At 41.7% G+C, this 25,898-nt stretch overlaps 1 protein-coding gene across 3 annotated transcripts in view; it reads left to right on the forward strand.

The window, feature by feature from the left end:
* Positions 1-4,274: 4,274 nt before the first annotated feature.
* The window catches only part of IRS1 (insulin receptor substrate 1), a 90,210-nt gene continuing 68,586 nt past the window's right edge, over positions 4,275-25,898 (forward strand). For all 3 annotated transcript variants that reach the window (XR_012640990.1, XM_074963905.1, XM_074963906.1), the window contains exon 1: positions 4,275-8,873. Coding sequence is in view for 2 of the 3 variants with exons in the window: in XM_074963905.1 (XP_074820006.1) it covers positions 5,186-8,848 (3,663 nt within the window). In the remaining variant the exon portion in view is untranslated. The remainder of the gene's footprint in view (positions 8,874-25,898) is intronic.

Below are 25,898 nucleotides of genomic sequence, written 5' to 3' on the forward strand. Positions count from 1 at the left end.
CTGCTATATTTAGAATTGGGTTAGCTGATGAGGGAAGACCTGATTCTTATCTCACACTTGTTTACAACTGTGTAACTCTGTTGATTTCAGTGAAGTTACTTCTGATTTATGCCCCTGTAAGTGAGTCAGAATCAGCCCTAGAAGTCTAAAAAAAAATTGACAGGAGCAGGATTCCTTTTTACAAGGAGAGAACAGGAAAAGATCTTAGGAAAGGCCTAAGGTCTTAGGAAAGGTCAATAAAAAAGAGAGCAAAGTATGTAAGAAGAAGTGTCAAGGGAGTGAAAGGGAGTTGAGAAAAGAAAGAGCAAAAGAAACTTGTGAAAGCAGGGGGACGAAAAGCAAACTGAAAGTCACCTGAATAAATATAAATAAATAAAGATAAATATGTAATGGGCTTTCACTGCACTGAGGATGTATGTAGACTTTGAACTGCTGACTGGCCTGTCTGTATTTCAAATGCAAAAATTAAACATATTAGACTAGAAACTCATGTATGTCAGAGCTCTGCTTGGTGCTGCTGGGGCGTGTGTGTGTGGACAAAGGTGGCTTTAGGCCAAACTAGTCCCCACAGTAATTTACACTACAGCTTCTCTAAATTCTGCTGGCTTGCAATGGCCCTGCTATAGGTTGTTCCACCAGCCCAGGACCACCAACACACTAGGTTCCACTGGCCCATGACCCTCTCCTCAGCATGCCCACTATATTGGGTTTGGTGGGGATGTGGTAGGAGTTGATGGCATAGATCACCCCATGCCACATTAATCCTCAGCTACCTATTTAGGGCAGCTTTGTGGACCCTTTATGCTCCCAGAACGATACAATGAAACTTTAGGATGGGCCAGAACCTGGTCCATTATTATATTTCCTTCATTTCTCCATAATGAATACATTTATTGTCTCTATAACAATAGTTAGTTCTGGCATATTTAAATATGTGTAACCTCAATGCAGAGTGAAGGTGTTTGAGAAATATAATTGTGTTGGTTTAAGGATCCTGCCACAATCACCAAAATAGGGACCTCTGCATCATCCATGTGTGCTAAAGCATACCTTGCTCCATAGAAAAAGGATAGAAAGGATACAGGCAGAGACACATCCTGCTTGTTTGGTGTGCTGTCCTGCACACCTGAATATTGTTAGATTATAAAAAAATTGAATATTTCAGAGTTTAATACGCTACAGACCCAAGTTCAAACAGCTAAGAAACTCCTCCAAGATGGTGTCTGCTGGGATGTAAACTGTCCACTAAAGTTGTAGCTTTGAAAGCCTGATAAAAGTATAAGATGTTCCCTTTTATAATGTGTCAAATGACGGGCTCAGATCTGCATGGAAATGTTTGAAGACAGTTATGGAAACACTCAATTTGAAAATCAGAAATAGAATAAAAAATCTTGATATCTGCAAAGTGAGTTTGTTGTTGGTGATAAATGAGTGGACAATCCTGACTGCTGAGTGCGGACATTAATGATCTCATGACACTTTTTTTAAAGTGTAAAAGTTTACCCCGTTATTCTTGTTCCAAATCTCCTCTCCATCATTCTTGTGCAGCATGCTGCATGACAGATGTCTGTTCACCTAGAAGCGATTGTATTTCAGTGTTGTATATCCCAATATCATTTATGAAATACATTGGGATCATTTGGAAAGAAAAGCACTGTATACATTAAATTTAAGACATTGTTATTTATTACCAGAAATATAACACATCTTCAAAACGCATCCATTCAACAACAATAGTCAAATCTACGTTGGGTGTCTACACAGGTGCATGTGCCTCTGGTGACAGGGAGAAGTGGTAGAGAAGTCATGCTGTCACAGACAGCTGCACCAATTTGAAAAGCAGCAGTGTGCACCAGCCACTAGCACAGGCTGTGGTATGCAGGATGTACACTAGCTGGCTTGGGGGTCTGGCCTTGCCCTATGGTCAAGAAGCCATACCCCCTTGGAATTCTTCATTGACTGGCTGGCATGGTAGCTAATCACTGTTTTCAACAGTCATTTAAGGCTGAAATTCTGCCCAGCAGCAGCTCCATGAAGTTGGGGTGAAGAAGCTCCCAACCCTGTCCCTACACAGCATAGTGTAAGATTTGGTCCATAATGTGCTGAAAGCCAGTGTACATGAAGCCGATTTATTTTTGGTATAACTCCTTGCTTCTTTGCTTAACTATTTTGCAAAGGGTGCGTATTTAGGGAGCTGACAATGGGAAAGAGAAAGCCATATAGGTGGTACACAGTTTGCATTCCTGACCACTTCTTAACAATATGACTCTGTTCCTAGGCATTGTACAATACAAATAATAATATAATAGTCATGTAACTGGAATTTTATCTAGATTATTAACTCTAAGAGGAAAAGACATTAAGGCTGCAATGATGCCTCTTGTCATCTCTAAGCTCTCCAAATTTTGCTGCAAATATTTCAGTGAGAACATTTCATTTTTTGTTTAGATTACTCATGATTTAAAATCATTTTACAACTAATGATCATTTGATAATATTCCTTGCAATAGATGAACATTACCTAATGATTTTGCACTAGTTATTCCATGTTTGGCCCCACATAAATGCAAAATAAAATTAAAATTATGCATTCTAATTCAATATTGAAAGTAGTTATGAATGTTGTTATTGCATTGTCTCACATAAATTATCAATCTAAAAGTATTATATCAATAACAGACTGTTCACTATATATATTGCCAGCAACATGCATATTAAAGAACTATTAAACTGTATAGAATATGTAGATTAATTCATGTTCCAATAAATGTATAGAGACCATTACAAAAACCCAAAACAATCTGGAACTTATATATATATGCACTCTGTATTTGGAGTGGAAAAGAGAAAAGATGTTCAAGGATGTTTTAATGAACTGTCCGGGAGATGGCAGCATTGAGTAATTAATTTTTTTAGAATTGGATTGCAACACTTCTCGTATCCTCTTTCACCCTAACAGTGAAATAAAAGTTACGCATGCAGCACATTTCAGTACTGTAAACGGCAAATCATGTTGAATATTCAGTTTAAGTTAGCATATAATGATTTCGGGAAATATATTTAACGGCTTGACCCCACATTGGAGAAATTCTCCAGGAAATCTCTACCACATAATTCTGCTGTAAAAGATAATGATAGCATAGATTTGGATTTCCAGCTATGATAAATCTCCACTCATCAATAAAAGTCTTTATTTAGGGCCCAACTGCATAGACAATAGGTAAAATCTGTGATTTGTGGCTCCATGCTAATAGGAAACAAAAATAACAAAATAAGTCACTGCTGAGTTTGAACTATAAACATCCCCACAAATGAAAATCACACAAAAATCTTCTATTGTCACTGGTACAGTCAAAATCGGTCTCAAAACTATGCATCCTGTATGCATATCCTATTTTCAATTCCCAACTCCAAACGTGTCTCTTCTTTTAATTTCTCATACCCTTTTGCTATTATTGGTCTTCTTTGAACGGTACAGAACTTTGGGATCCAATTTATGTGGAAAACATTATGCAACATAAAGTTGCATTATTTATTTTAAAATGTTGCTCACGGAGATAGTCTTAGCTCAGTGTTCTGAGCCGCCCAGAGGACAACAGTCTTACTTCGGCACAGGAGAGTCACTCTGTATTATGTTACAGAAATCTCCAATTCCATAGACATTCATGAACGGTTTACGGATGGATTTTGTTTGGGTGGGAGGGGGTTGGGAAACGTTTCTGTTTTGAATTCAGCGGTTGCATTAATTTCTTTCGATCTTTACCCTCTTTGAAAGGGAAGCCTCAATTGCACTAATATGGTGGAGAGCGGAGATAGACGCGGGGGGGGGGGGGACGACGACATGATTTTCAGCACTTTTATGTCTATATTGCAGATCAGGCAACACTGGAGTTTAGACGCAGCTTGTATGTGGTAGGTGGGGGGAGGAGGGAGCCTCGTGGTTACAACGCAGCAACAGCGCCTCGATCAAAGTTGCCACACTGCAGAGATTCACTCGCAAGCCCCTAGTTTATAAATAACACGCCAGTGAATGGCGTCTACGCCTTTTTACTACGCTCCACTCCTCAACCTAGCCTGGGCGCCTCCCCCCGTGGCGGGGTTGAGGGACAGGCCGCGCTGCCAATAGAAAGGCAGCCCCCCAGGGCGCAGAGCGGCTCAGGGCCCGAAGGTAATTGCAGCCGCAGCGGCGCTGAATGAAAGGAGCGGCAGGCGGGGAGGAGGGGGCGGATTGGAATGCCGCGGCACCAGGCTAGGTTGGAGCCTCCCTCGGCCGCTGCTGGGATGGTCCACGCACTGGCGCCGTCACGTGTTTCTCTCCTTGGAGTGAGACTGAGTCGCGGCGGCGGCGGCGGGAGGGGGCCGGACTCATAAACACAGACACCGCCGCTTGTTTGGGTTTGGGGCGCTCGGAAACTCCGAGGAGCAGCCGGAGGAGGAGAAGTCAGCCAGGCAGCCCCAGACCCGCCTTCAGCCTGGGGCACAGGAGGGGGCTTTGCTGCTGGCCTCGGCGCCTTTCCCGACTGGAATGAGGAGGAGGAGGAAGAGAGGATGTTCCTTCCCCACTTGGGCTGCTTCCCCTCCTGCTGCTGCCTGGTTGCATTTTGTGTTGAAATGGCACTTTCTCTTCCTAACGAGATGGGACTGAATGGGGTCGCCAGCCTCCTCACGCATAAGCAGCAGCGGCCACAGCGCTGATTTTTGGGCTGGGCTGTGTTTTAGGGGGGGAGAAGAGGCGTGTGTTTTGGGGTGTAAGCCCCGGACTTTGCAAAATAAACCGCTACCCAGAGGATCTTTGATCTGCTACAGAGATTGAGACTGCGCTCGCTGAGGCGAAGTTGTGAAGGGGAAGGGTGTTTTGGAGCGAAGCAAGGAGGACCCCCTTCCTGCTCCTCTCTACAGAGGAATCCGACCCATACGACTGAAAGATGCGTTTCTTCTCCTCCCCGGCGGCGGCTGCTGGGAGAACTAGACTTTCATCTGGACTGACTGGGACTGGACTTTTTAAGGATATATTGACCCTCCTAAGGGTGATTTGGGCATAAACAGCAATATAAAAGCTGCTGTGGTGCTGGAAACTGCCTCTGCCACTGAACAGCTGCTCTCACCCTGCCAGTATCCCCTCCCCCCATCCCGTTTTGGAGAGGGATTCCGAGCTAGTTTGCTTTTTTATTGTGATTGTTGTTGCATGAATTGTATTTTAAGAGGTTTTTTTCCTGCATTGCTTGGCAGTTTTGGGGGCCTGTGGGCTGATAGCTGCCATAAAAGCACCACCACCTCTCCTTCCACCATGGCTAGCCCCACGGATAATAACGAGGGCTTCTTCTCAGATGTCAGGAAGGTGGGTTACTTGCGCAAACCCAAAAGCATGCATAAACGCTTCTTCGTGCTGAGGGCAGCCAGCGAGTCAGGACCTGCCCGGCTGGAGTACTATGAGAATGAGAAGAAATGGAGACATAAGTCAGGAGCCCCCAAGCGTTCCATCCCACTGGAGAGCTGCTTCAACATCAATAAACGGGCAGACTCCAAGAACAAGCACCTAGTGGCCCTCTATACCAAGGATGAGCACTTTGCCATTGCAGCTGACAGTGAGCTTGAGCAGGAGAGCTGGTACCAAGCCTTGCTGCAGTTGCACAATCGGGCCAAGGGCCACCACCACCTCCATCATCACCGCCACCACCACCACCACAGTGATGTCTCTTTTGGGGGTGGCAGTGCAGGACTGGGGGAGGCAGGTGATGATAGCTATGGCGAGGTGGTCCCTGGCCCAGCTTTCAAGGAGGTTTGGCAAGTGATCCTGAAACCTAAAGGTCTGGGCCAGACGAAGAACCTGATCGGCATATACCGCCTGTGCCTGACCAACAAAACCATCAGCTTTGTGAAGCTGAACTCGGATGCAGCTGCTGTGGTCCTGCAGCTGCTCAACATCCGCCGCTGTGGCCATTCAGAGAACTTCTTTTTCATTGAGGTGGGGCGCTCTGCAGTGACTGGGCCTGGTGAGTTCTGGATGCAGGTGGATGATTCGGTGGTGGCACAGAACATGCATGAGACCATCCTAGAGGCCATGCGGGCCATGAGTGAGGAATTCCGGCCCCGCAGCAAGAGCCAGTCCTCCTCCAACTGCTCCAATCCCATCTCTGTGCCCCTCCGCAGCAGACACCATGTCAACAATCCCCCACCCAGCCAGGTGGGGCTCAGTCGCAGGTCCAGGACTGAGAGCGTGACTGCTACCTCCCCTGCTGGGGGTGGTGGAGGAGGAACAGGGGGCAAACCCAGCTCTTTCCGAGTCAGAGCCTCTAGTGATGGGGAAGGAACTATGTCCAGGCCTGCCTCTGTGGATGGTAGCCCAGTAAGTCCCAGTGCCAACCGGACCCATTCACATCGGCACCGTGGCAACTCCAGGCTTCACCCTCCACTCAACCACAGTCGCTCCATCCCAATGCCTTCTTCACGTTGTTCCCCCTCAGCCACCAGCCCAGTCAGCCTGTCATCCAGCAGCACCAGTGGCCATGGCTCCACCTCAGACTGTCTCTTCCCACGCAGGTCCAGCGCTTCTGTATCAGGCTCCCCCAGTGATGGTGGTTTCATCTCCTCTGATGAATATGGCTCCAGCCCCTGCGATTTCCGCAGCTCTTTTCGCAGTGTAACTCCAGACTCTCTGGGTCACACACCGCCAGCACGGGGTGATGAGGAGCTCAACAACTACATCTGTATGGGGGGCAAGGCTGCCTCATCCTGCAGCTTGGCGGCTCCCAATGGCCACTTCATCCCTCGCAGTTGCCACCCACAGCATCAGCAGTGCCGCTATCCTGGCACCCCATGCTGCCCCCAGAGTGGTGGAGAGGAGGTAACTGACCTGGAGAAGGGCTTCAGGAAGCGGACTCACTCTGCAGGCACCTCACCCACCATCTCCCATCAGAAGACACCCTCACAGTCTTCGGTGGCCTCCATTGAGGAATACACGGAAATGCTGCCTTCCTACCCTTGTGGTGGCAACCGGCTGCCCTCCTACCGGCACTCTGCCTTTGTGCCCACTCATTCCTATCCTGAGGAGCATTTGGAGATGCACCATCTGGAGGGCAGCCACCACCGGACCAACCCCACCCCACACACTGATGATGGCTACATGCCGATGTCACCTGGGGTGGCCCCTGTGCCGAGCAGTGATGGCGCTCCCAAAGGCAGTGACTATATGCCCATGAGCCCCAAGAGCGTGTCAGCCCCACAGCAGATCATCAACCCTGGCCGGGGAGGTCGCCACGCCCAAGCCATGGTGGACTCCAATGGGTACATGATGATGTCCCCTAGTGGCAGCTGTTCACCTGACAGTGGTCCCACCGGCTACGGCAAAATATGGACGAACGGGGCTGGCCACCACCCAAAGCTCTCGGTGGACAGCAGCGAAGGGAAGCTCCCCTGCAGCGGCAGTGACTACATCAACATGTCCCCAGCCAGCGGCTCCGCTACCAGCACCCCCCCGGACTGCTATTTCGCCAGTTCGGGGCCGCCGGGCGCGGAGGAGGGCTCGGCGCAGGGCCCGGCCCAGCCCCCACACAAGCCCATCTACTCCTACTTCTCCCTGCCGCGCTCCTTCAAACACGTGCAGCGCAGGGCAGCCGAGGAGAGCGGCCCTCAGCTGCGCATCTCCCTCAGCTCCGGCCGCTTGCTCTACGCCGCGGAGGACTCGTCCTCTTCCACCAGCAGCGACAGCCTCGGGGGAGGCGGGGGCCAAGAGGGCGCCGGCGGTCCCTACCAGGCGCAGCCCCAGCCGCCGTCGGCTACCCGTCAGGCGGCCGCGCAGAGCAGGAGCCGCCTGACCAGACCCACCCGCTTGTCTCTGGACGGCCCCAAGGCCAGCACCCTGCCGCGGGCGCGGGAGCAGCCCCCGCTGCTGCTGCCGCCAGAGCCCAAGAGCCCCGGCGAGTACGTGAACATTGAGTTCGTGGCCAGTGACAAGCCGGCTTTCCCGTCGGCCGCGCGGCCCCGAGGGGACGAAGTCTCCGAGTACATGAACATGGAGCTGGGCCCGCCGCGGGCTGCCTGCCAAGCCGGCTTCGCGGCCGTACGGGCGGGAGCTGCGGCCCGGCCCGGCCGAGGAGCTGCTACCCTCAGCAGCCGGGACTATGTGACTATGGAACAGGGGGGCGGTGTCGGGGGACCCTGCCCGGGCTGCGGCGAACCCCCGCCCCCCGCCCTCTTGCTCAACTACGCCGACATGCGGACGGGCCGCGCCGCTCCGGAGAACCCCCCCGCCGCCCCTGCCTCCGCCCAGGCGCAGCCGCCGGCCGAGCTGGCAGCGTCGCCACCGCGCTCCTCCTCCCTGATAGGAGGCCCGGGGGTGAACAGCGCCTTCACCCGCGTCAGCCTCAGCCCCGGCCGCAACCAGAGCGCCAAAGTGATCCGCGCCGACCCGCAGGGGGGCCGCCGGCGGCACAGCTCCGAGACCTTCTCCTCCACCCCCAGCACCGCCCGCGGCACGGCGGGCAGCGGCGGCCTCAACGCGCCCTTGCTCTACGGGGCGGGGGGCGCCGAGGAGGTGAAACGCCACAGCTCGGCGTCTTTCGAGAACGTCTGGCTCCGGCCTGCCGCGGGGGAGCTGGGGGCGGCCGCCAGGAGGGAGCAGCAGCCCCTCGGGGCCGGGGGTGGCTTTGAGAACGGACTCAACTACATCGACCTGGACTTAGTGAAGGATTTTAATCAGCGTCGCCAACACCCCCAGGAGGGCACTTCTCTGCTGGGGGGGAGGCAGCCGCCGCCCAAAGCCCCTAATCAGCCTTGTGGGAGTAGCCACTCTAGCGACGATTTGAGTGCATATGCCAGCATCAGCTTCCAGAGGCGGGAGGACGTCTAATAGCTGGGCGGGAGCCAGAGAGAAGGTGAGTGAATGCGGGGGAGGGGGGAGGAAGGCGTTTAAACGAGTAGAAACGCCCACTTAAAACTGAGCCCAAAGGGCTAGCAAAAATCAGGCACCTAGTTGGAGGTTGTTCAGACCACTGAACTGTGTTCTAAAGGGGTAGCTTAAGGTGCGGTCTGTACTGTTCTCTTGTTTTATTGGAACGTTGTTTTTCTCTTGTTCCTTTGCACGTTCACGTCCTACTCTCAAATAGAGCCCTTTAGGTGTGTGGAGTATTTGTTGAGGCGTGGGAAGAAGATCCAGGTTCGCTCATTGAGTTAATCTTTTGATAGCTGCAGTTTCAAATATTGCATAATTAAATTTTTGTGGGGAAAAATAGACCTAAATAGACCTAAGCATGGTTCCTAGTTAAGAGATAACAAAAATAGGTTGGATAAAGTTTGGAACTGTGATTAATCTGTTGAAGCTTATTCCTTCTAGAGGAAGTTTCTGTAATTAAATTGGTGTGGTGACTTGTAAACTAGATGGTATGTTCTTTGAACTGAAAATATTTTTTCTATGTGGGAAGTGTTTTGGAAAATATTGCAGCCACATCAAGTCTTAACTCAGAAGTGTTAAATGAATGTTTTGGTTCATTTTGGTTTTAAATATGCTATTGCTTCCAGAAGCAAAATTAGCATTTGACAGTGCCTCCTTGAATCGTGGATGCTTTTCAGACTTGACACACTGTAAGATTCTCCAAGTAAGGGGGAACGGGGTCTCATGTTTTGTGAAAAGTTATGGTGAGGTGGTTCACTCTGTGAAATCTGCTCGAATATTGTTGCTGAGACTAAAATGCTTTTTAGTGGCACATTTACCTCACTCCTTTAATCTTCAGGAATACATATTTTAAAACTCCCAGTAAGTGGAGGGAGAGGGTGTGGGGGAGGGGATGTAAAAGAAAGGGGTGTGGTCTATGTTGAACATGGGAGTGGGTATAGGATTCAGAAGCTCCTACGTTCTAAATTTAGTGTGGTCAGTTATGATTCCTGTATCCATGTGCAAGCTAATTAACCTTTCTAACTCATTTTTCCCATGTGTAAAATGTGTGTATCTACCTCACAGGGTTGCTGTGAGGATTAATTAGGTAATGTTTGCAAAGTGCTTTAAAGGAATTCTGATGGACTCTGTGTGTGTGTGTGTGTATGTATATATATATATATATACAGGCATTTGTGTTTGATATTGATACTAAATATAATTTAGCAAAGCACAATTTTATAAGTATCTGCAAACTGCAGAAGAAGCAAATGGTGTAGAATGGACTCTGATTATAAGCTTAAAATGTTTAAAAATGAACAAATTAAAAATAATCTAGTCAAAATTTGTCAGCCTGTTGTATTAAGATTGGCATTACAAGGTTTGCATAGGACAAAGAATATTTTTGCAACCAATGTGATGGATCTGCCAAATAGAAACTGAATACAAAGTGTTGATTTTTTAATAAAACATTTTCTCCTCTAAGTATGTATTCCTGTATAATATTGATATTTTATACAACTAAGTTTTGCTCCAAGGTCTCTATTATGAATAGACAACTCCAGTCTAAATTTTAACACTCTTCCTGATCGCTGCAGTTTTTCGTGTATTTAACTCCTAGCAATCACTGTACAGTGAATGGTGAACCTTTACAACAACATAGTTGGACAAATACAGTCAAATAGTATGATACTGTAATAACACACTTATTCAGTGAATATTGTTATTGCTTCTTTGCTTAGTGTAAAGTACTAACACCAGTGGGAGTGGATTTGATAAAAGATTTAACAATCAAATGTAGGCTTTCCTTTTACCTGAACTGGTGAGCCTAGTGTAGAAGTGTGAATCGCAAATACCTGGAACAAAAACAATACACCCTTTCCCATATTTGTTACTTTAACATTTGCAATTATCACTTATTTGAACAATGTATTATTAAGATAGTCTTATTTTATCTTATCAGCATATGCTAGACTAGTCCTGCCTTTGGGCAGGATTTAAAATTTGGTAAGGGTATTGCTGTAGTGTCAAGGGGTGTGTGCCTTTTGCCTTCCCTGAAAAAATCTGCTCAACATTGGCTATGTTGTAGGGTCCTGAAAAATCTGTTTACTAAACACGAAGTTGTAGAGGCTGACAGCTAAATGACTTCTCTGCAGATTCCATCTGCATGGCGCATACTTCATTCCCACACAGATTCTGTGGGTGATCTGGTTGTCCATGCACCATTTCCACAGAGCCAAGGGAGCATGCTCCATCCTGGAGCTGAGCTGGACTTTCCCTGAAATTCCTCCTTCTGGCTGCTGGGACTGCACCGGTCTGGCACTAAAAAGAATTGCGGGCAGGGAGACACTCTCTCCTGTGCTTTCATTGCTCCCTTTGCTGGTGCCTCAGCGCTGAGAAGGAGGAAGCAACGTGATCAGAATGCCGAGAGAGGATCAGATGGATGAGAAGAGGTTGGGGCTAGACTGGAGGAGATATGAGCTGGGTGTGGCTCAGGGAGGAGGAAGAGGGAAGAAGGCAGGGCAGGGGATAGAGATGAGTAGGAGCAGAGAAGGACAGAGACAAGTTTATACAACCTTTATTTGGCTCCCTGGTTCATGTGTGTTATATCTTTAAGCCCCAAAATTGGCAAAAAGTTATATACATGATTGCATTCTATATATTTTTTTTTTCCATAGACAGCTTTCATCCCCAAAAGGTTTAAACTACTTGGGCAGATTTTATTTATCTAGACCAAAATATTTTGTTGTCCCAGCTTGTCAGATCAGGAGTTTCCAGCTTCTCATTAACAGGTGAATAAACGTGTGCCACCTTACCACAATCGCTCTCCCCTCCCCCCCCAAGCCATGCATGTTATGCACATTTAACGATATTGAAACATCTTCCATTCTGTGTCTCCATCAGAAAATCAGTTCTGCCCCCCTAATAGATTTCCCCCTGAACAAATCACTTGTTTCCAAATCTGTTCTGTTTCTCTGTCCCTTTTACCCCCATCCATATTCTTGTCCCCATACCTCTTTGCTGCTGCTGTCCCAAACCCTACTGCTTTCCTGAGTTTACAGGGGGCCTCAAACTCTTTAATTGTTTCTCAACACCAGGGTCCTCTGCTTCTTGCTCCTCTCCCGGCCTGTTAAAGGATCAGCAGTTTAAATTCCACCCTGTTCCTTGAGTTCCTTTACAGTGGTTCCAGCTGCTCTAATCCTTCCTTCCCTCCTTCCTTCCTCAGAAAGAACTTCTAGTGCTTTGGATACTTCCCCCCGCCCCCCTTTTTTCTGGAGAAGGAGCCTGTAGCTCTGTGATTGCACTTACTAGCAACCTTGGTGAGCTGACATGCAATTTTTAAGACCGATGCCAGACAACTACATTCCTTCCCTCCTCCTCCTCCCACCCCCCAGTCTTTCCTCTTCTCTTCCTGGGTTATGGGAAAAGAGAGTTCTTGCTTTCTCTCTGTGCTCTTGGTAAGGAGCAGTAATCTATTTGTGTATGTACCACTCTTAGATTTTCTCTTTTCTGTGTCCTGCCTTTTCTGGTAGCTGTAAACTCTGGTATAGTGAAACTGACAAGATTCTTGTAAGTTTCACTTGGCTTCTCCTGGGATTTCTCAGTGCAGAATTAGCTGAGGCATCTACTTCTTCCAGTGCTTCTGGTGTGGTATTTAGGAGGCTCTCACAGTTGGCAACATTACGAAGATGAGCAATTGATAGTCGATGATCTGAATACAGAGTCACAAAATATTTGAAGTATGAAGCCATCTTGAAATTCTTGTGTAATATATTAAGAAAAAATTTTAAATATTTCTTTTTCTCTAACTTTCAGTTAAAATAGCTTTATAGCTTTCTTCTAAGTTTACTTTATAATTTAAAAAACTTTGTGGACTTAAGAAATTACTTTAAAAATGTGACAGATTTATCTACATGCAATTAAAAAAACTGAAGCACTTCAAAAGACAAAAGATTCAGAAGCCTCTAGCTCTGCGGCAGCAGTAACTTGAACATCAGCAAGATATGAAAGTTATACATGCTACAGCAGTATTATTATAGACTAAATAGGGTGTTTCATACTGTATGTACATATTGTTTTTGTCCTCAACTAGTTATCTGCTAAAACCTAGACTGTGTCACTGTGTGCTTGCAGTGTGTTAAATTATTAGTATATTCTGCACTCTTTAAATACTTTATTCATAATTCAAACTGCAGACCTATTCCTTTAATGTAATTACTATAGATACATTAAACAGTTAGCCTGGACTTCTGACTTACATGGCAGTTTTAGGAAAATTGCTTTCAAGATTTTTCTCTCTGGTTAATAGAGTCCTATAAATTGGGACTGTGTAATAAGACACCAAGTAGGCAATAAAATAGCATCCCGTGACACGGAGGTTTTGTATTCAGTCAGTATTAAAATAACATTTAGGATCATGTTTAAATTAGAAAAACAAACAAGAAATTCAAAGTTAAGGATGACACTCCTTTTTTAGCTGGTGATTGTAAAAAGAACATGTGTGTTCTGGGTTGGTTTTAAACATTTAACAGCTGGGATGTAGAACCCTAAAGAACATATGTGACCAACACCTGTGGAGTTGGAATGTAATCTGACCAAGATCTTCAGTGTATTCTTTTACCCGTATAACTTACGGGATGCAGCCTGGTGAACAGCTGAACTTGAAAATTTCAATTAGGAACATACAGTTTATAATGGTTTTGCAAAAATTTGATTACAACTACTGAGGCTAATTGAATCCAGATCTGAATATCCTTTTGATAAAGTTGCTGTGACTCTGTGTGTGTGTGTGTGTGTGTGTACACGCATGCACGCCTATGTAAAGAAAGGGAATTATTTTTTTACTTTTCAAAACAGACTAAATTAATTCAGTATTGATTGTAGAAACTATTTTTAAAAATAAAGTCTTAAGGGAGCAGTCTTAAATTCAAATTTCTATTTTTCATGACATTCAGGTGAATTTTTTTTTTTGTTTTCAAAACTAATTAGCTTTTGGACTTCAGATTTTGTGTACCAAGTTTCATCTAGATCTTTGATTTGAAAATCAAGGAAGGTGGAACTCGAAATAGAAAAGCTGCCGGTCTGCAAGATTTAGATGCCATGGATAATTTTGAAAAATGTTCACAGTAAAAATCATTACACTTTGGTAAATTCATTCATTTATATTTTTCTTTCCCCCCTCCTTCATTACTTAGGATAGCTTACTTTGGAAAATAGGCTTTCTTAGAGTACCTGCTTCCTACTTATCACAGAATCCCATTCACATTGTTATGCATCCTATTGTCCTGAGTAAGGGGAGCAGGATTTTTCCACTTGCTCTTTTGTCCTGTGCTCTTTGTCATTGCACTTGAATGCTGTGATTATATAATACACAGAACCCTGTTTGTTAACATTGGACTTTAAGTACAGAATAAGCATGAATGAATAACTCCTTAAGCAGCAAGGATCTTGTTGTCATGTAAACATCCTCTTAGTAAAAAAGGAATAATATTCACACTGATTTTTAAATTGCACTTTTTTTCTTCCAGTTTTTCATTTTAGCTTTTTTTCTTTACACTGTGTTACTACTGGGACTACTATAATAAACCTGCTAGATGAAAAATCTTGATACATGCTAATTTAATTATTCATATCCTGCATTTATAATTAAATCCCCTTTAAACTATTTCATTTAAAGGGTAGCTCATAAAAAGAAAAACTCAAATTACAAAATGGTTGTGACTTACTGTTACAATAAATCTTCTCTTACATTTTATGGCAAGAGTTGAAATACAAATAACTATGGTTACAATTCCAGGTTGTCATAATGCTGAAAACTGAAACTTGGTCTCTCAAATATAGTTTGAAAGTGTACATGTTCACTAAACTGAATAGCATTATTTCTCTTTTTAATTGTTCCTTGTTTTGGTAAATTGATGATTTTTGATGATAAACAATTACAGCAGTTTGAATGTTACAAAATAGCAGTGGTGAAGAGGAGAGTCTTGTGTAATACCTCTTTTGATCTATTTAAATATGGTGGAAAACTGAACAAAAACAGAGGTGTGACTAGATAAAGGAGATTTAAATAAGCCTGACACTCTTAACTAAAAGATGACTTGATATGTATTCTCTCTGATCATGCTTGATATATCTAGGTCACATTCTCTGAAGACTGTCATTAGAGATTTAAACTTGAGTAATTGGAAAGTGCTGTGTTCTTCACAATAATTCACGATGGGGTTGGGAGGACAGTGAAAAGTGTGTGTGTATGGAACTGTTAATCATAATATGAGATTCTGACTAAAAACCTAATGTTTTAGTATTTGAATTGTAATATTGATTACATCTTCCTGCTAGTAGTGCATAATAGGTTTGCCTGTATATATTCTGTCAGCTGCCTTTTAAAATTCTGTTGTATGCAGTGTAGTTGTAGCTGTGTCGGTCCCAGGATATTAGAAAGGCAAGGGGGTGAGGTAATATCCCTCATTCAGAAATTAGGTACATAATCTCTGCATGCAAAAACTGATCTGCTAAATACAAGAATGAAAACACCTCACATTCGCAGAAGTATTGTAGACATTTATTCATGATGACTGCCTGCGCATGTGTTAAAGGCTGGAAAGATACAATCTGTGAGTTCTTAAGACCACACCCCCAATTTGATTTATGTCTTGTTTGCTTTTATCTAGATTTATTTATTTTTTCAACTGCTATGTGGGTGGATGTTTCTAAGTCATAGGAATTCTGAAATCTGCAATCAGCATCACCAAAGGTTTCTTTGAAGCAGTGAATTTCAAGAAAAGAAGGTGGGGTGGGGGGGGGGGGGAAGGTAGCCACCTCTCAACCTCAGACATCTTCTTGGACTCCAGTTTGAAGCCTGATCACATGTACTCAACAAGAGAGCTGCTCTGTTTAACTCAACTGCTTCTTGCAGCATGGGAGGAAAAAATGAACCAAAAAATGAGGCAGGAATTAGAAGTTCTAACAGTCCATCCTCCCACAGGAATGGGGAAGGGAATTGAGAGAGACACCAGTGTCATCAGATATACTCTTATTAATTTAGGATTTTTTTTTTTTAAGTCTACTGACACTTATTTTGTTTCTAGCTCTGTAAGAGACATGTCCAGAAACAGCTTTCCAGATCAGCAGTTTTAGCATCTATGGCATGTGTTTTTGGAGAGTCTCCTTTTTTAGTCAATAATAAAAAGGAGTCCTGCATGATGTTGAACATTTTTTTTGAAGATCCACAGTCTGTTTCAATGCAAACTTAACCTCCACAACCTTCTCTCTTCAGGGAATGAAATAGCCCTCTGCCCTGTGTTTTTTACTGAAGAAAAAGGGGGGGAAGGTTCTTGATCTTTTGTAGTTCTGCTAGGGCCTGATCTGACTTGCTCTGAAGTCTCTTGGAGTCTTTCCATTGAAGTCAGTGGAAGTTGGATTGTGTCCTTAATGATAGTTGGTGTCACTTGGAAAAAGATTTTTGCATGTACTCTCCCTCTCTCCTGCCTCTCTTCCCCTTTAGAAATGAAATCTGATAGGGGAGTGTCTAAGTGGTTGTGGTAAGTATTCCTAATGCTTGCCTAGGTTTTGTTTGTTTCAAAGGGGTGCAATAAGTGACTCATCAGTAATAATTCTCAAGTCAAGCTCTAGAGAACATGTGAAAATGATGATTTTTGTACTGTGGAAGAATCAGGATGAATTGATTACTGTTTTTTTTGTTTTGTTTTGTTTAAATCAGCAAGTAGGGAACCTTGATTTAAATAATTAGTTTTGCTTTTGTATTTCAGTCATTTTACATAAGGGCGGTTGATTTCTCATTGGTTGATAACCATTAAAACATATTGATTTGCAACTAAGCATTTACCTCTGCACCAATTTTGGTACTACTTGCTCACCAGGGGATACGCTGTATCTGTACGCATCTAAGCAGTTATATAGCTTTAAAATTATGTATTCAGATTTGTGACTTACTTTTTTATTATGTTAGAAATGGTGACTGATGCATTTCTTACTATAATTTTTTAGTTTTGATTTGTGTCAAGCTGCATTTGGATGGAAATTTTAGCTCTCTATTAAAAATGCGCTAAAATAGCATTTTTAACTAGCCTTATTTAACTAGTAAACAATGTTAAATGTACTGGATGCAGGGTGGTTTAGCCATGTTGGTCCCAGGATATGAGAGAGACAAGGTGGGTGAGGTACCGTAATATCTTTTATTGGACCAACTTCTGTTGGTGAGAGACACAAGCTTTCTTAGCGACAGACAGGGTGGATTTGATTTAAATCACTAGTCAGGAAGACTCGATTTAATCATGGATTTCTACATAAAAGTGCATTCTTGTTGGTTATTATAACCTTAGTACATATTCTTCACAACTGAGCTAGATGTAGGTTTCATTTTTAGAAGGTACACACTATACATTTTTAAAGTGATTTATTTTGAAAACTTTTCAGATTAGTTTTACAGCTATATCAGAAAATGAATGATTGGTTATTTCGTTTACCAAAGGTAATTGAAGAAGATATTTATGAAGTCTTTGGGAGGTGAACCATCTCCAATTCAACAAGTTAATCATTAATATTTGGAGGATTTTCTTGCCATGCTGTATTAAGAGGAGAACATCACCAGACAGACATTTAAATTTTTATTTAACTAAAACAACGTTATGTATTCTGGATTTTTTTTTTCTTCAACAGCAAACATATAATATTTTAACAAAACAAGCGCATGAGTTTTTGAATTTAGTTAAACATTCCAGTTTTTTAAAATCAGGTGTGTTTTTGTTAAAATTGTTTAACTAAAATAATTAAATAAAATATTTAAAAAAACCAACCCAAATTAAATTGACTGTATCAGTCAGGTCAACATGAGAAACTTAAAATATTGGCTTCTACAGCTAACTCCGTCATCTTCACCTTCATTTTCCTGTTTTGTTCATAACTGGGAAAAAAAAGAACGAGCTTTCCTGCTTTTTCAGGTCCCAGACGATTTCTCAACTTGGAATGAATTAGTCCAAAGGAAGAAAATATTCTTTCTACACTGGCAGAAGAAGCTATTGCTGTTAAAAGTGAGATCACATCAACAGTGTCTGAATCAAAGTGCTTAAGTGACTTCCACCAGTTCACTGGTGTGACTTTCTTTAAAACACCATCAGTAAACATCTCTTTCTTGAATGGTTCTTATTCCCAAACTGGGTCTCTCTTATGGGCTGCTGCCATTATAGGTTTTCCCTTCTAGTGAGAGAATGGTATGGTAGATCTCAAATCAGTGAAAGCTACATTCAGAAAGACCTCAAGACTTCTGGAATATGCTGCTCAAGCAATTTCACTTTTGTTTCTACTGCTTGTCCCTCCCTTCTCACATTTATCTCCAGACTTCTTCTCCTTGTCCAGATCTATTCTGCCCCCAACAATCTTCTGTTCATTGAACTTTTTGAAACTTTGCACTTTTAGGGAGAGGTAAGGGATTGACTCTGTGTATACAAATTTGCAGAGGGACAATAGAGTTGAGGTCTGTTATTTCTCACTTCTATTTATTTACTTATTTGAAAACATTTTTGCTGTTAACAAGCATGTTACCTCTGGAGAGACAAATCCACAGTTTGAAAACTGCAAAACTAAGCATCTCTGAAGGTATCTTCTAGACTGAGTCCTGAGTCCCATTGGGTAGATTGTTTAGGTTAATCTTTCTATCTATACAGAAGCCCCTGGAACCCCATAAAATTTGGGTCCCTAATTCATGAACTATTGGAACTCCATTTACAAAACTTTTCTTAAACATTACATGAATATATAGTCTCATACTATAGAATTAGAATTTATTATCCCCTATTCCATGATGAGATATCTTTGAGCTATAATGTATCTTAATTAAAACGATCTTTAGATTGGATTTTTTTGATAAAATGCTTTTTGAGGAAAAAACCTATTTAAATAAAGAAATCAGATTTTATTTTTTTATTTTATTTTTTAAATCATTGAGTTTTATCCACCCTGGTGACAGAGTTTTCTTCCTTAGATCTGGGAAAGGTACTTCTAGTGTCACACCAAAATGCAAGGCAGAACAGATTGCTTTAGGGTAAGTAGTTAGCACACATTGCATGGGACCATTCAAGGCATCTCAGCAGTCATAGGGCAAAAAGAGGGCATTAGTGGGTTATAGGTAGTTGTATTAAGCCATAAATCCAGTGTCTCTGAATGGAAGCAGAAGCTCTGTGTGGCTCAAAAGCTCTCTCTAACCAAAAGAAGCTGGTCCAATAAATAATACTATTTCTCACCTACCTTGTCTCAGATGTACTGGATGAATTTATAAACAGTAAGTTGATCAAAACATATTTGTATTTTAAAACTGATTTCTTGAAGTAAGTATTGTCTGTAATTAATAAATGGAATTGATTGTTTCTGGTTATCATGTCCTTCAAGATTTTAGTACTAGTAGATCTCATCCTCTCACTCCTTATTTTTATTCATAGCTTGGAAGCAGAAAACAAGCTTTCCTGCTTTTTTAGCTCTCCATCAGTTTCTCAAATATTTGAATGAACTGGTGATTGAATTGAACTTGCTGAATAAAGTGAAATAAAGAAAATAGTCTCTGCAGCTACAGAAGAGGTAGCCTAAAGCTGGTGTAGGAGTTTGGATCCAGATGTGTAGCAAGTGACTTCAACCAGTTCAGTGCTCTGACTTTGTTTATAATATTGATAGCAAACACATACCGCCTGAATATATTTTATTTAATGGCTTTAACAGATTATAAGGTTAGGCTTGAACATAGATTGTCAATTTAAAATTGATTTTTTTCAACATTTTTATTTTTAAAAAGAGAAATCTGATTAAATCTGATTTTTATTTAAAAATGGGTTTTTATCCACGTTGTATAAAATTAAGATATCCTATTTAAATTTCAATTTGTTTTGTGTTTAAAAATATTTTTCTAACTGTAAATTTTTAAAATTACAATAATTTTGTTTATTAAAAACAAACAAACCACGGCTTTACCACACAGAGCACAGCACGGACTGTTATATAGAAGGTCAGATTAGATGATTATAATGGTTTCTTCTGGCCTTTTTTCACAGAATCATTGGTTGTGTTATATTTTTTTTTTTTTTAAAGAGGTTCCCACGTTCCTTCACAAGCTATTGAACATAAAGACATTCATGAAGTATTCAAGGGTGGATGGTGCCATCTCAGGAATTGCAGAAAAGACAAACATCCTGGTAGAAGGGAGGAAGAACCAAAAAGCCTCAATAGAAAAGTTGAGGCATTCCTGAAGAGATCTGAGTGTTTGTTTAAATTTCTGTAGACACCTACCCACAGCACAAGAGGCATGAGTGGAACAAACTGAAGCTTGAACCAATCTTCAGAGGCGAAGAATGAGGGCTCTGACCCATCTGCAATGCTCTGTTTTATGGAGTGTACTCTTTTTTGTTCATCTCTGATGCTACATTCAGAATAATACTTGGCCTCATTTTTGTCAGTGAGGAGAGTCTTATGGCTAAAACAATATACAACATACAATATACAGACCAATCTTATAGCCTCTATAGTTGCCTTTCCTTTAAAAGAGGCTATTCTAGGGAGAAGAGCCTTATCAATTCTGTTTATTTAAGAATAATAAATAATAATAATAAATAATTAAATAATGTCATAATTTTAAATGACTCAAACCAGAGCCTGCTTTAAGGGAAGCTCATTCAATGGGAATGGGTTCAAATCTCCTGGCAAAAGGGATCAAAACCTTCCCAATGAGAGAATGATCTTCAACTGATTTTAGTTCCTTTCATCCCTAGACAACAGGAAATCAGTCACAGGGAGCCCCTTCAGGTTTTAAGGGGCTGCTTGAAGGTCAGGAGGCACAAGTGCAGAGCCGCACAATCGGAGGGAGGCCAAGAAAAATAATTCATGTCTAGTCAAAGGTGATTTCCAGTTTGTGGGTCCTGGAAGTTACTGGTTCAGGTATGCAGAAATACTTCATCAACTCTTTTTTCATTCAACTCACCCTGCTCCAAGATGAGCACAATATATCTGGGACAGCTAAACCATCCACTGACATAGAGGCCATCCTTCCAGTCCATTTATGCCTCTATCTGTGATTTTATCTTTTAGTGCAGGCTTTCACGTTAATATTTTATAGGCTGCAGTGTCTCTAGAATATTACAGGTTTCTGAAAAAAAAGAAAATGAAAACCAGGTTGCAATGATTTGGTACTGTCTTAATTCTCCCCTTCCCATGTGTGTGTCTGTCTCATCTCTAAAGTATGGATTAATTGTTTGCTACTTCACTGCAATGTCCTTTGGACTGATAAGGTGACATTTTATGGAAAAATGAAGTATTTTCTTATCTGAACCTCTTTCTGTTTTAGCTTCCACCTGTGCAGAGCACCCTATCTTAGGTTAGCTTATATTGATTGTTTCATCTTGTATTTGTTTTTAGTTTTGGAATTTAACTCTGAGGGTTTCCTTTCATACTGTGGTCAGAATTTATGGCAGTAGCCAAGAGTGATTGGCCCAGCTGCTTCAGTAGTTGAATGGCATAGACGTGTTCTTCAGCTTGTGTCATTAGAAGAAAACAAATCTTACAGTTGAGTGTGTTTTGTTTTTGTTTTCTTTGAGAGGGGGGTGGGTTCGCTGCCTGAACCTTGTCTCCACTAAGATTTTTGCACCGAGATAGCTAACGATGTAGAAATACACCTCTTTTTTTCGTAGTGAAGACATAGATGCAGACTCTGAAATAGAACCATCTGGTGAAGGCACAACTCGCTTGTGCTTTCATTCTCTAATCTTGATTTTCATTTTGCTTAGGAACTGCTTTGTTGAAATGACAATTTTATCTTCTGTCTCTGATATATAAATAAACTTTTTCTCTATGATTTGTTCACTTTTCCTTTACAAAGTGTGGGCAGAGTTGAATTCTTTCCCTTGTATTCCTCTGTGCTCTTACATATTTTATCGAATGCTCGATTTATTGTTTCACGATGTGGATAATTAACAAGGCTGAGTTATAATTCTACAACTATTAATTAAACTGGGCTGATGAATATCTGATTTTCTTGTTAGAAATAATAGGATGTGTGTATTTAATGCTAGCATATGTATACATCAAAGCAATACAAAATTTTAAATATAGGTAAGGGGACACTTCCCAACTTTTAAAAGCACATATTGTGGGGGGGAATGAGATTAAAAATCCCCTAGACTCCTAACAACTAGAGAGAAATTTTATCACTTCAGTTATTACAGTTCAAGAACCTCAAAAACAGTAAGCACATTTTACCACCACTAGTAGTTGTGTGTCTTACGCAGCCTTGCTCCATAACTGCAAAGTTATTTTGAGTAGGCTTACTTTCTTTTTAATAAATTTGTGGGTCTTTTTCCTAACTTCACAACAATATTCAAACTTAACAGAAAAGCAAATTGAATACGGCTATACAAAAAAACTGCGCTGTTAGCAAGTAACGTTTTAAAGTTTCTGTTTGTTCCAACATTTGTCAATATTTATGAAAAAGAGTATTTTTAACTTTCATTGTTTTGGTTTGTAGATAAGTAGTGGGCAATTAATAATTTTGTTAATTTTATATGAAATGAAAACTGAGGAGGAAGAAAGAGATGAAAATACACGCCAACCCTTCTGTCCTCCTCTTACAGGTGCTCCCCCTACACCCCAATTTAACGAACAAAAGTTAAGAACACGCCCTCTGTAATCAGTATATGCAGTACTAAGTTGTGACTTACAGACATGTAAATGATTAAATATTTCAATCTTAAATGGGTTAACATTGCTGTTTGGAGTTTATTCTTAATATTTCATTTTTATTAGAATTTCAAGCAGTTTAATCGTTCTGTTTTTTGTTTTTTTGTTTTTTTTTTAAAGCCATACAAACCCAAGAACCCCCAAACACATTAAATATTTTTCAACATGCAACTTGATCATCTAGCAAGTTGTTACAAGGGAAAAGCCTTTCAGAAGGTGTGCAGACAAGTAACTAGGGCATGTTGTTTTTCAGGCCTTTGAACTAAGTTAGGAACGTGTTTCAAGATGGAAGAATGAATGGTTGTTTGCTGCCTTTAGCCTCAGGGCTTGAAAATCATGAGGCATGTTGTTGTGCCTTCAAAGCCTGTTTTGCATAAGCAAGATTTTTGGATAGAGTTTTGTATTATCAAGGACACAACAATAAACATTGAGCCACTCAATCTCACTTAATTGGTTGGTGATGAGAAATTTCATGCATTTAAGGGCCCTACAAACTAGGGTATATCAATAAATGGATTTCAGTTGATCTATTTTATTAGGAAAAATCCCTCAGAACTAAGGGTTTGTCTACGTGGAGAAATTTATATGAATAGTTATATTGCTATAGCCACACAGATATAACTCCCTGAATGGACACACTTATTCTGGAATAAGTGTCCTTTTGTCTGTTAGTTTGTCATTTCCAGAGGAGGATGAGGTTTAAAAGGAAAAATATGAAACTCTGTCTTCTGGCCCTGTTTAGCTTGAGATGGCCATGGCCCATCTCAGATATGTCTGATCCCCCTGTACAAGATGGTTGAGTGGAAGGGGGCAGGCTAGATTTGGGAATCATAGGCAGACAGGTGGTGGTGGAATCCATGTGACCTCGATGCAGTCATCTAGGGATAAGGTAAGAAGTGAAAAGGTACAGGTCAAGGACATAGCTCTATGGAAACCAAGTGCAACCAAGGGCAAAAGGAGGTGAGAATGAGAAGGTTCCACTATAAGAAATTCCAAAAATGGTTGGAAGGGAAAATAGAGGAACCAAGACTGGACAGGACTGTGAAAGCCAAGGGAGGATGGTGTACAGGAGGAGTGATCAACAGTATTGAGGGCTGCTGGCAAACTGAAAGGTGAGAATAGAGAAGAGTTCCCATGACTTGCCCAGGCAGAGATCGTTAGAAACCACTGTGAGAGAGCGGTTTGACAGGAGTAGAAAGGACAGAAGCCAGGTTAAGAGGAATCCAAGCAGGGAGTTAGCAGAGAGGAATTTGGGGCCTAGGAGCTTCTATTTTCAGTGGATGCAAATGGTATTAATGGTTTAGATTAAACATAACATTAGGTTAAACATTAAAAGTAGAAATAATTGGAGTACTTGAGATAATATTTTAGGAAATAGAGTAGCGAAAGGCATTAATGTGTAAAGAATGGTTAAAGAAGAAAACTATACTGCAGTTACACAATCAGAAATGCCAGTGGTCCTTAAATTTTACCCTTTCTGAGAAAATATTTCTTTGGAGAGATCCATAAACAGTTTTCTCTCTGTGTAGGACACTTAGTGGTATAAAACAAAAATTGCTCATCTTGGGCCAGATGTTGAACTTGTGTGACTCATCATAGCCCAACTGAAGTCAGTGGAGCTAGGACAACTTTCACCACCCAGGATCTGGCCCCTTAAACTTACAGTTTTCCATCATTTGCTTTCAATAAGCCATTACTAAAGCATTCTGTTTGAATTACTATTAAGTCCCAGTTAAATTTAATTGCAACTATATTATTAATGTTACAAAATGATCTGATTCAGTGTTAAATTTTATCTCATAGCCTTGGGTATTTTATACCCAAGTATAAACAGTTTTCAGAAAAACAGTTTCTGAACAGTTTTCAGAAAACTGTTCTCTTGAAGATTGACAAGATATTTGTTTTGGTGCAAGTTTGTTTACTTCTGTGCTTGCTACAGTAACACATCAGCTTTTTATTCTATAGTACTAGCAGATTGATCTTGGGATGTTAATTGCCTTTTACCGATTCAGGTCGTACCTTAGCATTTGTATTTATGTTTAAAAAATCAAGAGCAAAAGATGATTATTAGTAGTATTGCTGTACACTTATTGTTTAGCAGTAACTGTTAAAACACTGTTAAACCAGCTTTTGGGTTGAACTCATAATTTTGCTTTGAATAGCTTTTCAGTCAGATTTTTTTTCTTTTTGGTGATTCATTCACTTTCCCTCCCCGCTCCCCAAGCTTTTACAATAGCTCATTAGTAGTAGAGTTTATGCTCTGGAGTCTGTTTCTCTACAGATCTCTTATTTTAAATCTACAGATGGTAGTAACTTTTATCATTTAGCTTTAAGTTTGTGTGACTGACTGTCTCTGATCCTGGTTCAGGAAAATATTTTAAGCATATTTATCTCATTTCAGGGTGGTATGTCAGAGATTTTAAGGCCAGAAGGGATTATTATTATGATAGGCTGTAGAACTTCACTGAGTAATTCCTATATTTAGGCACATATTTAAGTGCTGCCCTGAATGGGTTTGTTTTTCTGAGTCAGTATCTTACTGAACATTTAAGTACCGCTTTTTTTTTTTTTTTTTTTTTTTTTTTAAAGAAGGAACATCTTATACCATGCCGCCTTTGAGTTCAGGTGGAACATTTTCTACCACTTACCTATTACTTTCTTCTTCTGATCTGGGTGCCACTTCTTGCCAACGCCAGAGACGCTCCTGCATCAAGCTGACAGTTCAGTTTCCAGGAGAGTTTACTTTTTGCCAGAGGTAACCTTGACTCACTTGTAGACAGATCGTTAGGGCCACAACTCCAGTCTGCACTGTGTTTCCTCAGTCTGTGAGTACCTCCGAAGAGCTGATTTCCCTTATGCTCACTCTAAGCTCTCCCACCAGTAGTTTGTAACTCCTTGCTTTACTAAGGGCTTGTGTACACTAGGAAACCTTGCCACTTTTACTGTACTGGTGTCGTTAAATAGCAACCTGCCACCTGTCTTCCCCCCCAGTTCCCCCCCCCCGCAAGTGAGAGCACGGTTATACTGGTACAAAGTGCTTATACCAGTATAGCTAAAGCAGTACCTACACTAGGAAAGGTTTGTTAGTATAGCTATACTGGCAAACCATTGTTACGTAAATGCGGCTTATACTGGCAAAAGAGCGCTTAGTGGCAAAATATTCAGTATAGACTTGATCTTATTCTGCTCTAGAAAGCAAAATAAGCTATACTGGTATAAGGCCTCTTTATGCTGTTATAACTGCATCCCCACTAGTACTTATGTTGTTGTGGGGTGGTTTTAGAAAGCCTAACCACCA

This window comes from Natator depressus, chromosome 9 (assembly GCF_965152275.1).
Source record: "Natator depressus isolate rNatDep1 chromosome 9, rNatDep2.hap1, whole genome shotgun sequence".
NCBI classification, from domain to species: domain Eukaryota; kingdom Metazoa; phylum Chordata; order Testudines; family Cheloniidae; genus Natator; species Natator depressus.